Source organism: Lissotriton helveticus, chromosome 1_1 (genome assembly GCF_964261635.1).
Source record: "Lissotriton helveticus chromosome 1_1, aLisHel1.1, whole genome shotgun sequence".
In the NCBI taxonomy this organism is placed as follows: Eukaryota; Metazoa; Chordata; class Amphibia; order Caudata; family Salamandridae; genus Lissotriton; species Lissotriton helveticus.
Genome location: NC_136057.1, coordinates 1463102893 through 1463117808, shown reverse-complemented (window position 1 = coordinate 1463117808; position 14916 = coordinate 1463102893). Strand labels below are relative to the sequence as shown.

General features: G+C 47.4%; 1 protein-coding gene across 1 annotated transcript in view; it reads right to left on the bottom strand.

The window, feature by feature from the left end:
* The window catches only part of CS (citrate synthase), a 130976-nt gene that overhangs the window by 12930 nt on the left and 103130 nt on the right, over positions 1-14916 (bottom strand). The window contains exons 8-9 of the mRNA XM_078686154.1: positions 14531-14660; positions 14348-14449 (exon numbers count right to left, since the gene is read on the bottom strand). Of these exons, the coding sequence (XP_078542280.1) occupies positions 14348-14449; positions 14531-14660 (232 nt within the window). The remainder of the gene's footprint in view (positions 1-14347; positions 14450-14530; positions 14661-14916) is intronic.

The following is a 14916-nucleotide window of genomic DNA, read 5'->3' as shown; positions in this document are numbered from 1 at the left end:
CAGCAGCCCATGTTTTTGGTATCCTCAACCAACGTGACGGACAACCGCTAGTCTCCAGGATGCAGAGAGCCCAGCTGACCTTTTCACTGTACACGAGAGCCCCAGCCCTGGTACCGATGAACCGGCTGTGCCCCCTTGCCCCTGGACACTTATTACACGAGACTCCCATTTGGGAGCTTCCTGATCCTCAAGTCCTCCTTTGCAGACTGTTTCCAAGTGGCCCCCACATCTTTCAACTGGTGTAGCGTGCACAGCTACCAACCCGACAGGGACCTCTGCAACTGGACGCCCCGGGGCAGGTACCGAGTAACTGCTGCTGGACTTTGGACCTTGGCCCACTTTGACCCTAAGGAGACCCCTATAATGGATTGGAAATAACTGTATACAACATACACCTTTTCTCCCATAGGGAAGTATTGGTTTAAAGACACATTGAACTGAACTATTTACTTACCTGTAAAAATTAATAACTACAAAAATACTTATTTGATAATGAAGTTCTTGGTATCAAAATTCATATAAAATACGTATTTTTCTAAATTGGTCTCGCATTTATTCTCGAGTGTCTCATTTATTGTTTCTGTGAGGACAGCAAATGCTTAGCACTACCCTCTGATAAGCCGAAACTGCTCGCCCAAGCTACCATATAAGAGAGCCATTAGTGTTATTTTTTGCCATTGTTCCATCTTCCTACAATCTGACAAGAGGATGAGGAGATTATATAATCTTTTAGTTCCTGGCTTAGTACATGCAAACCTCATTTCAGACTCACCAGCGAATACAGCAAAACTATTATTAATTTTCTAGATCAGTTACTTTACCCTGTAGGAGGCAAGTTGGTTTTGGACGTTTATAGGAAACCCACAGATACGAATTCCCTGCCAAATTTCACTTTAACCATCCTAGAGCACCTAAAGATAATCTCACAGTAGGCCATGTTCTACTTGTTAGAAGAAACTGCTAAAAATTGAAACATTCACTAAACCTGATGACCTACCGACTGCATGGCTGGGACAATGCTACCTTCTGAGAATTCCAAAATTATACAATTATAATAGTGAAGGGGTGTCTGCATGATAACCTGCCCATGCCATTTAGATTACATAGGCAATATTACCAGAAAAGTACACAAAAGAAATCACTGAACATAGGAGCAACATAAGGTGCAAACACTCCACCACTAGCACAAGCGAGACACCGCGAAGATGACATCAGACGGACAGTCGTTGATAAACCCAGCTTTCATGGCCACCCAAATGATGAATTCTATTTCCTCCTAAGTGAAGAACACTGGGTTTATAGATCATGAACGGACTCAATGATATTCCATGGACCTCTCTTTCACAGACGCAGTAAGAGAACCTGCCCACTCTGGTTCTTCTACTCATAATACAAGGGTCAAAACGAAGAGAACGATTTATGCAATATACATTCACAACAGACACTCTTGGGTGCCGCTGCCTTATGTGAAGGGTTTAGGTCTTATTCTGTTCCTGCATGGATATGCATTTACACCGAATACTTTTCCTGGTAGGAACTAACCTTCCCATGAGAATCTAGACCATGTGTTTCCAACCAGTCGAACGCAAGCTACTAGTAGCTCGCAGACACCTTCAGAGTAGCTCACAGCCTTGAGCTTATTCACAAATAACCACAAGGTCACATTTTCCAAGCTGCAGATAGCAGGGCCTGATGATGAGCAGTCAGATTTATGACCCATGCTGGGGCACAGAGGTGAAAAACTGAAGCACTGAGGAATAAACGCCCTTCTCAACTCAATATTAGAGCATGAAAACAAAATAATGGTTCCGAACGCTTTAAAATGGGAGAAAATTAAAATACAAAGTTAGCTTAATGATTAAGTTAACTCTTCATTTTAATTGTATTCCATTTAAAAGTGTTGCTTTCACAAACAGCAGACGTCTTGCTCCCAGTGGCCAGTAGACACTGACACTGTCATATTTGTAAATGAAAAATACTCTTTTTTTTATGGGAGAAACTTATTTGCAAGATTAATATTTCTATGGAACATTACGTCTTAATGCTTTTTTTCCTTTTCAATTAGGTAAATTACATTTTAATGTTTTAGGAACCACACTTATGCACGTTAGATTCCTCCCATTTAAGCAAATGGCTGTTTTTTCCCGTTATAAATTTGGCACCATATCTACAGGCTACTGAGAGCAAGATGACTGCCGTTTGTAAATGTGACACTTGTATATGGGAGAAGTGGAATTAGCACATTTGGGATTTTCTTCGTCTTGTCCCCCCAACCCTCATCTGTTTTAGAAATGCCCTATATTCACCCGAGCCTGTACCATGATACTCTACTAGCATATATGTTGTGGTATCTACTCTGGATAATAAACTGATTGTATTCAACACATAGAAGTAATTTCTCCCTCTTTTTGAACATCCTCGGATACTGGTTCCATATGCATATATCCATTGTCTATTTCAGGAATGCTTCGACATTCTTTTCTCACATAGAACCATGATCATGCCTAACTAAAGTTGAGAAACTATTTTAATCCTTTGGGTAAGAGAAACGTGCAGGCCGAATTAGGATGTGTGCATGTTGTGTACACCTACCCACTTACACTGTGTGATCTCATTGGAGTACTAAACATTTTACAACTAATTGTTTTTCAGGTGAATTTAAAATCATTTACTTCTTTGTCCACATTCAGGGAATATCAGCACATTAGGTATACGATCCTGAAGAATGCAATTACAACAAATTTGAGGGAGTCTGACAGGTAGGAACATGCGGACATGTCGAATTAACACCCGCTTTCCCTTTTTATTCTACCATTGGGAATACGAGTAAAATTCCAGATTGCACAACAGGTATTTTGTTACACACATTTCCCTTTGCCTACTACTCCCTTTCACTACTATATACACCCACACCAGTTTTTCCATAGGAAACCATTCCACGCTTTGACGCTACTTGTTTATGTTTATAAGGAATCCAACAGGGAGGGGCCCTAAGGATAGGAGCAGGGCTCTCACCTTGCTTTCTTCTACCCCAAATAATAGGATTGGAACTTTATAGTTAACAGAATTTTATCTGTGTCAACAGGGTTTCCTCTCGTAGATTCAATTATTGTGTTCTTTACTATGTATTGCTCTTGTACTGTATATGTATACTGTTTTTAACTAATGGATAAGTGTTAGACCCGTCTGCTTCTGAGAGTCCCCTCACCACTATGATTTCTTTTGTTCCCCTGTACCTCCAAAAATTTGTCGCTTTTTATTTGTCTACCAGGACTTTTTATGTGTTGTCTCATGGGGTTAGATGTTCCTTGACGCCCAGTTGCTCACAAGGTTTGTGGCACCTATTTACAAGGCGCCTGGCCCAAACGTGTGGCATTACAAACTGGGATTGTCAACCTGTATAGATGAATTTAAAATGGTGGACACCCTTTTTTCTCATGTGAAGTGACTCCCCTTGGAGCCTTCATGAACCCTGGCCTTTTGAGATTTTGGCGCCCTTTGTTTGGCGCGCATTTCTGACAGGAATTCCTTTATTTTCCTCCGGTACACAAAATGGCTGCTCTAGAACCCCAGTACGGTGGCTATGAGTGTCCTAAATACCCCTCAAGAGTGCCATGTCATTGTCACAGCCAGAGAAGGTTCTAGAACCTTCTGGCTCGTGCCAGTACCACAGGGCACTGGCTATATAAGGCCCAGTCCCTGGCGGCCATTTTAGATTAGACTAGAGAAGAGGAGATTAAGAGATTCCAGACTTGACACCAGATTGACACCTGCCCTGTTGACCCCTGAGGTGGCTGGTAGCGCAGGCAGTAGAGCAGCAAAGGGTTGCTGGCGTTGTGTCTGACTGGCGTTCCAGTCAGCTACGTGAGAAGTGATCTAGCGCCTACAGCGCCTGCCCAGCGAGTGCCTCATTGCCCCCAAAGACTGTGGCCAGATTCGTGTGCCTCTCCGCCCCCCCCCGGTGGTGAACTGTGGTCGATTTATCGAGTCGCGAGGCGAGAGCAAGTTCGCCGCGACTAAGATCGTCAGCTGTGCCCCCTTCGTGACAGGTGCCTCTAGAGGGGAGCTCGGACGTCTCCGAGCCCCACCAGCGTAGAGCCCTTCCTACGCAGATTGAAGGTGAGGTGGTGCGCCGGGGCGGGGAAAGGCCGGCCTTCGTTGGGCGGGACTAGCGTCTTTGCCACTCCCCAGTGACCCGAGAGCTGTAGCTGTGGGCGGGAACCACCCTGAATGCGGAAGTCGGAGGGAGGTCCGTGGAGCCCCTGAGAGCCCAGTCGCTAACGAGAGGAGTGCTGTGCCCGACTGAATCGTATCTTGATTGCAGCCGAGGTGAGGTGGGCCCGTTTCCTCATAGTGAATGCAGCGTTGTGAAGGAACTGTGAACCGGCATTTACTTGACTGTGCGCGAAGGTTGAGTGACCTGTCCGGCAGCCCGTTCGTCAGTCTAAAGACTTTGAACTGGTGCCGCCTGTGCTCAAGTGGTGCTAAAGCCCATAGGCGCGCATAGACTTCACCGGCCAAGCAGAGATCTTATCCCGGTGACCGCCGAGTGCAAATGATGTATTTACTGTGTTTCCTTGCCTTCTAGATATACGCGCATACGCCTTGAGTGATTATTAAAGAGTCCCAAACCTTATTTTGTGCTCAGAGAAGCCGTATACCTGGTCATTGAAAACAGCATAAACTGTAAGAGTTATCTTTCCCATTTGAAACGTATTGCAGATGTAATGATTCTAAAGTATTTAATTGGTGGCAGCGATACCAGAAGAAACATGTGGTTGTTTATTTAAATGAACCAATATTTATTCTGATATTTATTCTGATATTTAATGTGATATTGAATATGCTACTTACCAGTATGCATCTGTTCTTGGCATGTAGGGCTGCTAACATTCATATCTTAGCATTAGATCGCCGCCTAGTGTTGGGTCCGGATGATCGCACATTGTTGTCCTGGAAGAGTCTTCGAAGTATCCTGAGATAGGTGGCTCCTCCCCTGGACTACAGTGCGCATGGGCATCGGCTCCATCCCCAGATTGTTTTTCGCCATTGTGGCAGAAGATGGAGTGAAAAGTGTAAAGGATGTCCATGCTAATGATTGAATACAATAGTATATCTGCAGCTGCGACAGGCACCGGGGAGGAGGGTGGGCGATATGAATGTTAGCAGCCCTACATGCCAAGAACAGATGCATACTGGTAAGTAGCATATTCAGTTCGAGGCATGTGGGCTGCTAAATTCATATCTTAGCATAGAATACATAGCAGTCCCTCCATCAGCGGCGGTTGCCCGTGCCAGCTGCAGAAACCTGAAAAAGTGTCTTGAGAACAGCCTGTCCTACAGCAGCTTGCTGCTTGGAATGTACATCAACACAGTAGTGTTTTGTAAAGGTATGTGGTGTAACCCACGTGGCTGCTCTGCAAATATCCTCTAAAGGAATGTTCCCTAGGAAAGCCATGGATGCCCCCAATTTGCGTGTGGAGTGCGCCCTTGGGGGTATTGTTAAAGGGCGCTTGGCTTTTTGATAACATATTTGGATGCACTTAACGATCCACCTGGCTATTCCTGCTTTGGAAATAGGGTTGCCTTTGTGTTGTGGTGAGAAGGCAACAAAGAGTTGTTTTGTTTTCCTAAAGTGTTGTGTTCTGTCAATGTAGTACATCAACGCCCTCCGTACGTCTAACGTATGGAGCATCCTTTCCGCCACCGTTTGTGGGTTTTGGAAGAATGCTGGTAAGTCAATAGTTTGGTTGAGATGAAACTGTGACACCACCTTCGGAAGGAATTTGGGGTTAGTACGTAGCACTACCCTATTTGGATGAATCTGAATGAATGGCTCTTGGATTGTGAGCGCTTGCAGCTCACTAACACACCTTAGCGACGTAATAGCGATTAGGAAAGCCACTTTCCACGTTAGGAACTGGAGTTCACACGAGTGCAGTGGTTCAAATGGTGGTCCCATCAGTCTGGTGAGGACCACATTGAGATTCCACACCGGAGCTGGCGGTGTTCTTGGGGGAATGACTCGTTTCAGACCTTCAAGGAAAGCTTTAATGGCAGGCACCCTGAAGACAGAGAGATGCTGCCTATTCTGAAGATATGCTGCGATGGCGGATAAGTGTATCCGAATAGAAGTGAACGCCAGATTGCACTTGTACAGATGTAGCAGATAACAAATGATGTTAGGGATAGATGCATCTAGCGGGTTGATGTCATTGGCTGTACAGTAAATGACAAAACGCTTCCATTTTGCAGCATAGCATGCTCTGGTAGTTGGCTTCCTTGCCTCCTTGATGATGTTCATGCATTCTGGAGGTAGGTTAAGGTATCCGAACTCTAGGACTTCAGGAGCCAGATCGCCAGGTTGAGCTGTTGCGGATCTGGATGCTGAATTTCTCCATGGTTCTGCGTCAAAAGTCTGGGCGTGAGGCGCAGTCTTTGATGCGGCACCACTGAGAGTTCGAGGAACGTGGTGTACCATGCTTGGCGCGCCCACGTTGGAGCAACCAGGATGAGAGTCATCGCGTGCTGCCTTAGCTTTCTTGCCACCAGCGGTATCAGAGGGGCTGGCGGAAAAGCGTACGCAAATTTGCCTGACCAGTTCATCCATATCGCATTCCCCTGCGACTCTGGGTGAGGGAACCTGGCGGCAAAGTGTTGGCATTTTGCGTTTTCCTTTGTTGCAAACAGGTCTATCTCCGGATGACCCCACTGCTGGAAGTACGGGTGGAGTACCGATGGGTGTAACTCCCACTCGTGCATTTGATGGCTGTGTCTGCTGAGCAGATCCGCCATCAGATTGTCCTTGCCCGGGAGGTGTTCTGCCATGAGGAAGATGTTCCTCTGAATGGCCCACCGCCACATGCCCTGAGCCAGATGAGACAGCTGTGGCGAGTGGGTTCCCCCCTGCTTTTGAATGTAGTACATCGCGGTCATGTTGTCCGTCCGGACTAACACTACCTTGTTGCACAGATGGACAATGAAGGACTTGAGTGCCATGAAGATCGCCATCAGTTCCAGATAGTTGATGTGCATCTTCTGTTGTTGCGTCGTCCATAGTCCCTGCACAGTGTAATCGAGCAGATGAGCTCCCCATCCCTGGAGAGATGCGTCCGTTGTCAGGGTAATCTGTGGCACTGGCTCCTGGAACAGTCGGCCCTTGCAAAGGTTGTGTGGAGTCCACCAATGCAGAGAGTCGTATGCCCGACTGGTAACCAACACTAGGTCTGTTAATTGTCCCTGAGCCTGTGTCCACTGATTTGCTAAGCACTCCTGGAGCGGGCGCATATGTAGCCGTGCGTGAGGGACTATGAAGATGCAGGAGGCCATCATGCCTATCAACTGCATGAACACTCTTGCTGGAAGTGAGTGTTGTGGTCTGAATTTCTGGATTAGAGACTGCATGCTGTCTATCCTGACTTGGTTTGGTTGAGCCACGGCCGTCAGGGTATTGATCGTCGCGCCTAGAAACTGCCTGACATGTGCCGGCTGAAGGTGCGACTTCGGGTAGTTCAGCGAGAAACCTAGATCGTGAAGGAGGTGAATGGTAGTCGACATGTCCGCGGCGCACTGTTGTTCTGACTTGGCTTGAACGAGCCAGTCGTCCAGGTAGGGGTAGACATGGATGCCGTGCCTCCTGAGGTGCGCCGCTACTGTCGCCAGACACTTGGTAAACACTATTGGGGCTGTGGTGACTCCGAAGGGTAGGACTTTGAACTGATAATGTTTGCCTTGGATAGTGAACCTGAGGTATTTTCTGTGGGATGAGTGTAGTGGTATGTGGAAATAAGCATCCTTAAGGTCTAAGGTTGCTAAGAAGTCCCCCTGGTTTAACAAGGGAAGAATCTGTTGCAGTGTGAGCATATGGAGATGTTCTGACAGTATATACAGGTTGAGGGGACGTAGATCCAGAATGGGTCTGAGAGATCCGTCCTTTTTTGGAATAAGGAAGTACAGGGAATACACCCCTGTGCCTTCCTCCTCCACTGGCACGAGCTCGATTGCGCCTTTTTGCAGCATCACCACTACCTCTTGCTGCAATAAGTGCAAGTGCTCTGCGGACATAGGCCGTTGCCTTGGTGGAATGTTGGGTGGAGTGGATGTTAACTCTAGACAATAACCGTACTGTACAAGTTGTAGCACCCACCTGTCTGTGGTGATGTTTCTCCAGACGGGCAGGAACTGCTGCAGTCTCCCCCCGACAGGTGTTAAGTGGTCGGGGGGCAGTGACAGAGAGTCACTGTTTGCTTGGGGCAGAGGAGCGGGAGTTGTTGTTCCCTCTGCCGCGTCCTCTGGTGCGGTTACCACGGTAACCTCCCTTGTTCTGTTTGGGGTACGAGGATTGTGCTCCACCTCTAGAGAACTGTGACTGTTGACCCATCTGTCCTCTGGTGACTCCACGTGCACCTGAGCGACGAAAATTATTGCCCCGAAACTGTTGTGACTGCAGTGCCCCCATAGACTTAGCAGTTTCGGTGTCTTTTTTAATCTTTTCAAGGGTGGTGTCAACATCTGGACCAAACAGTCTATCAGGATTGACGGGCTGATTTAGTATGGTTGTTTGTATGTCAGGCTTAAACCCCGATATGCGGAGCCACGCCTGTCGCCTCAGCATGACGCTAGTGTTAATGGCCCTAGCTGCTGTGTCTGCTGCATCAAGTGCGCACTTTATGGCCGCATTGGAGATCAGTTTTCCCTCTTCTATAAGCAGTTTGGTGCCCTCTTGAAACTGCGAAGGCAGGTGTTCTAAAACTCGCTCTAGGGTGTCGTAATGCGCCCTATCATAACGTGCCAAGAGTGCCTGTGTATTTGCAATACGCCAAAAGTTGGCAGCCTGTGCAGCAACTCTTTTGCCCCCTGCCTCTAGCACTTTGGACTCCTTATCCGGGGGAGGAGCTTCACCCGTTGTTTGGGAGTTGGCCCTTTTGCGGGCATTTGCGACCACCAGGGAGTCCAGCGGCAACTGTCCCCGAATGTATGCAGGGTCCGCAGGTGCTGGTCTGTACTTTTTTTCAATACGTGGATTGACCACTCTCGCCCTGGTAGGTTCTTTGAAGATGTCCGCAGCATGTTTGAGGACCCCCTTGAGCATAGGCAGTGTCTTTACAGTCCTTTCAGAAACTGAAAAAGTGTCAAATAGAAAGTCCTCTTCCACTGGGTCAGCATGCATGTCTACATCATGATTAGCAGCTGCCCTTTCCAGGAGTGCATGAAAACCTGCTGAATCTTCAGTCGGGGAAGCACGTGCACTGAAAGGCTGTGGGTCAGGCTGTGGGTCTTGCCCCACATCCTGGGTGCCTTGGTCCCCAACGTCATCATATGAATCCGGCTGTGCATCTGGTTCATTGATGGGGAAAGTGTACTGGTCATCCTTATTATATCCCTCACCCTCAGATTGTTCTGGGGAAGGAGTTGGGCTCCTTCTTGGAGGAGGTTGGATGGGCTCCATGAGGCCTGAAGCGTCCTGAGGAAGCCTTTTCTTCTTGAGGGGGATGACATAGGAGTCCACTGGCTGTGAAGTGATCCTCCTTTTGTAAAGGGTCAATTTGCCCGTGTCTGCGTCGATAAAACGCTCCGAATCCTCTTCTGAGTCGAGTACCCGACTTGAAAGTGCCCCCGCCGTGGAAGAATCCGACTTTTTTGGAGTCGATTTCGTTGAAAAGGCCTTCGGCGCCTCTTTTGGCGGCAGAAGGAAGAGAAGCTTACTTGCGGGCTTCACCGGAATGTCCATCGGCTTCTGTGGCGATGGCATCGGAGCCGACGTAGCCAAGGCTTTCTCCCTGATCCTCTGCAGCGAAGAGGCGATGGGGGACGTGTCACTTGCAGTGGGCTTTGGCGCCGACGAGGAGGCCTTGACCTTGCCCTCGGATCCGACGTCCTGGTGTCCCTTCTGAGTCTTTGACGATGATGCTGCAGCCGCCGACCCAGAGTCTTTGGACTGATGCGCAGATGTACCAGCCTTCGATCCGTGCGACTTTGTCGGCTCCGTCTCCACCACGCGTCCGACTAACGGAGTCCCAGTCGGAACGGGAGCCGCTTCGCTGGCTTTTGCGGGCTTTGACGGCGCCGCAGCGGTTGAGCCATGCCGACCACCCTTCTTAGAGGATCCCTCCTCCGGCGTCGATTTTGACACAGTGGAATCGACAGATTTCTTCGACTTCTGAGGACCGGAGGTCGACGGAGTCGATGGAACAGCGGTTTTGGTCGTTTTCTGTGGTACGGCCGCCATCTTAGGTGTGCTCGACTCCATAAGTTTCGGTTTCGATTTTGGGTCGGCCATTTTAGGTGTAGTCGATACCGTTGGTTTCGGTTTCGATACGGGCTGCCCAGCAAGTTTGTCCGTGGCCGGGCCGGAAGGCGGGGCCGTGGCTTGCGGTACGGGGTCTAGGGTAAGGCCGACAGGCGATCCCGTGACCCGATCTTGATCTTCGTAAACTTCGGGGCATAGCTCGTCCGCTGAGCTATCTTCCGCGGCCCCATAAACCTCTTCGTCGTCCCCTACCTCTTCGACGTATTCAAGGCTTTGACCCCCGACTCCATCGTCGTGTTCCGGATCTGCCTCGACCTCCGTCTCGGGCGGGGAGATTTGAAGATGATGGCTCTGGTCCTCTTCTTCTTGGTCGCCGAAGATGTTTTCTGGATCTGGGGCCGCTTGTCTGGCCTCAAGGCGCACCGCGCGCCGAAGCTTGAGTGTCTTTTTGGACCTGAATCTTGCGCAGGCCATGCAGTTGTCCTCGTTATGGTCTGGCGAAAGGCATTTGTTACAGACAGGGTGGACGTCTATATGTGGGTATTTGGACCCACAGAGCGGGCAGTACTTAAACGGACTCCGCTCCATGCTGGAAAGTTGCGGTCGTGTCGCGATGAGAAGGCCTCGATGTCCGAAGAGTGAAAATACACCGCTGATTCCGACTCAAAGAGACGGAAGAACTCGAGACCGTGCGCAAACAATACCGACGCTATGAAAACAAGGCCTTTTGGCCTGAAAAAGTTAGTTTTTCTCGGTTCCGACAGAGAGACGTCGAGACCGCATCCGAACCCAATGGCGGAAAAAAACAATCTGGGGATGGAGCCGATGCCCATGCGCACTGTAGTCCAGGGGAGGAGCCACCTATCTCAGGATACTTCGAAGACTCTTCCAGGACAACAATGTGCGATCATCCGGACCCAACACTAGGCGGCGATCTAATGCTAAGATATGAATTTAGCAGCCCACATGCCTCGAACTTATTGTGATACTCATTCCTGAAGTTATTCTATTTATTAATACTATTTATTACCAGAACTGTATGACCAAAAGAAATGTATATGTGCTTTCCCAGTCAACCCTATTTACAACAAAGAACTTTTATATAAAGGAATCGTATTTTTCTACAGCAGTGGTGTGGTGTCCTTCTTCTTGGTGTGGATGTACAAGGAGTTATTATTGGGTCAGAGCCGGCTTAACACTACAGCCTTCACTTGCCTTGTCACTTGAGCCAAGCTACCCCCTTTGTGCTGGGCTTGCCCATCGCAGGTCCAACAATAAGGAATTTTATTGTCTCCAACTCTAGGAGCCGGAGAAATGGTCTTCGTGTTTTTATACAATTAACACAAAAAAAATTCTTCTGTGATTTTAATAAACTATAAGCTTTTGTATGCGCTATACCTTAATCTCAGTGGGCTTATTTTGCTTGACCTTTTCTAGTTTTCAAGGGTGCCTGCTCCTAAGGTAACTCTATACCCTTAGGTTGATGGCACTTTAGTATGAATGGGGTTATTCTGATGAATGTGAGAATGGTGTAACGATATTTAAGATTCTAGGGGAATATTGTGGTTTCACTGCGATATAGTGCTCGGTCCCCTAGGATATCAGAGCCACCTCTTTCTCTTTTAGCGTCAATGTTAGGAGGACAGGCTGTCTGGCTTCTTTTAATTCCTCTGTTTTCCCTCCTTTTTAGGTCTAGCCTGAGCCAGCGCATGTGCTGCTCTGGCGAGACATTTAGTAAGCGGGTTTTCAAAGTGCTACCCACAGGCTACAGGCTTTTTCTGGCCACCAGCTTGCTGTTACGGGCGCGCGACATGCACAGCTGGCATCTGGCTTTCTCGCGTGCATCCCCTCCCCTACCCCCTCCCTTCTCCCACTCCCACCTCGTCAGCTTCATGCCGCGCGATCACTTTCAGCAGTTTCACTTTCATCAGCTAGCAAAGAGCAAAATCTTGTTTATACCAAGTATACTATCTTTTCCTATTGGTTCTGAGTTAAACTGTTTGTATTAACCACAATTTGGACCCAAGGGTTTTGTTTTGGCATAATTACTGGGCCATATATATGTTTTGGATGTTGTTGCTCAATGAAACGATATATTTTTTGTATTTTGCTGCTCAATGGAACGGCATTATTTTTAACAATATCACAACGCTCCATCTTTCCAAATGTGCATAGTTATATGGTTTTGTCTTTATAATTTTTACTCGTTACTATTTTCAACACGTGCTGTAATGATTTTGTATTGTCAAAAAAGGAGGGGTTTGGCCCAAAGGATTAGAGGGTAGGTAGGGCCAGTTATACGACATTAAAAAAAAATTACCTATGCCTCTAGTGACTTCACAATGATTCTGTAGACATTCTGACATGGCGACCGCTTTTACATCACCGAGGGAGTAGCGATTCTTTTCCCAGAGGTCTGACGTCATGACGCTGGGGCGTCCAACGGCTCTGAGCTTTATATTTGTTTTTTGGCATGGTGCCCGGCTTACACTTCTATCAGGCGTACTTGCCGGCTATCCAGAAGGAGAATTTCCAGGGAACAGGCCGGACTGGGGGTTTACGTTGTCACACGGAGAACCTTTTTTGAGGCTGTAGTGACCCGCGGTGCGATGCATATATATATTTCTCATTACCGTGTTAAATGTCCAATTACTTCAGCACAATAGATATTGGTAATTTGGGGTCATATCGCGAGCATTTACCTAGCTGGGTTAACTTGCCCTAATGGTTTTAGATGCCAAGCATATAATTCATGCGTTGAACATCCTTTGGTAGATGCTAATGTGGGTATGGGATGGGCACAACTGTGTGCGCTCACTCGTGTAGTGTCGGGCTGTGTTGCTCATGACTTTGTTTGAGCTGCAATATGTATTTAAATCTTTGGAATATCCCAAAATATGTTGACGGTTTGGGGGCTTGTTAAGACTGTCAACCCTGCTACATTTTTGATTACGCTGCCTCCTTACATGATTGCCCACTTAATGATATGTATGTGAACTTCTAGATATACGCCCTTGTGCACTCGCATTATCGATTTTTTGCTAGGTAGTTAGTGGTCCTGGTGTAGCCCTAATGTAATATTGGACATTGCCGGCCATGCCTCTTACCGAGTTTTATCTTTGTCCACCAAGTTGAGGTGATATACTGCAGAATTTCATCATTGACTTTGCCAGTGCTTTTTCTATGCATAATGCCATTAGAAAGCGTGTACCAGTAGATAAGCCACATTAGAGTACTATCCACAAAAATGATGAGCACATGGAACAGTATAATGAAAGCTGAAAACAGAACCTCAAAATGTGATGTACGAAACCTCAATGTAAAATAGCATCTGTTTTTATTCAGAAGTTAGGACCAAAGGCACATCATAGCTCTGATAGAACCTTCACCCTACCCCTACCATAATTAACTGCCAGGTCGCCTCCCAACCTCACTGCAAGTAACCGCCATGCTGCCTATCTTTATATCTCATTTCTATCTCTCACACCAATATTTACACATCCTCATTGGGATGACTCACTCCTGCAGCTGAATGTCTCACTCCGCATTCTACTGCAGGCTCAGAACCTCCACTCACATATTACCAAGACCGGAGACTACTCTCTCCTTGATCTTCTCTGCGCGCTGTGCATTCTCTACCCCAAGCCTTCCTCGGAGAGGTTTATAAAGATGAAGGAAGCTGCGCTGTGTACATGAAACCGATATTGCTTCGATCATTTGTCAAACACCACAGCATGCGGAATCTGCAGTAAAAATAGCAATATGAAGCCAATAGGTCTCGCTTCTGGGACCTTATAAGTATTTAGTTATGCAGCACAATATCCTTGGTGCAACAACATCAACTGTTGCTTGGCTAAACACTTATAAGGTCCCAAAAGCGAGACCTATTGGCTATACCAATGCTTGTTGTTAACTGTTGATAGCATGCTGGGAGCTTACGTAGGTGCAACGTAACAGGATGAGTCTGTAAGGTTTCTCTAGATTAAAATTCCACTACAGATCTCCGCTTTGAAGAATTTCCTCCCTGGTTTATAAACCTTTTACAGAAACGCCGCAGGATTCACATTGGATGCTAGTCATTTGTGGGTTTGCTCTTACCCTGCCAGAGTTGAGGGTGTTCCATATGAATTCTTTCAGTTTTTCATCCGACACTTCTCCACCTAGTTCCTTCTGAAGGTTGGTTAGCCACCCCAGCACTTCCTGTAATATAAGAACGTCATGCTCAAGGCCAGGGACTCAACATTGGCTACAACAGTCATAATTATTAGGACACTTGCATACCTGATTTGCCAGGCCATGGAGTGGTCCAGCCAGCCCATTCATGGCTGCAGAGAAGGACAGGTAAGGGTCCGACAAGGCGCTTCCCACAAGGTGACTGGTATGGGCACTCACGTTACCACCTTCATGATCACTGCAAAGAAAGATGCATGGATGATTAATGGAAGGTCAAAACACACAAAATGATGGGCGGAAAGTTGCACATTGGCAAAACATTCACCCCCAGTCACAGATCTGGGTTTAATCCACTGTTTTTTTGCTCACCACGCCACCCCAGTTCAGACATGGTCATATGCAAATCGGTCTTGACCCTGTGCCTCATGGTAACAGTCCAGCCCGAACTGCCAAGCCATGTCTTCTCTGGACCAGAATCAAGCATCCTAGGACCG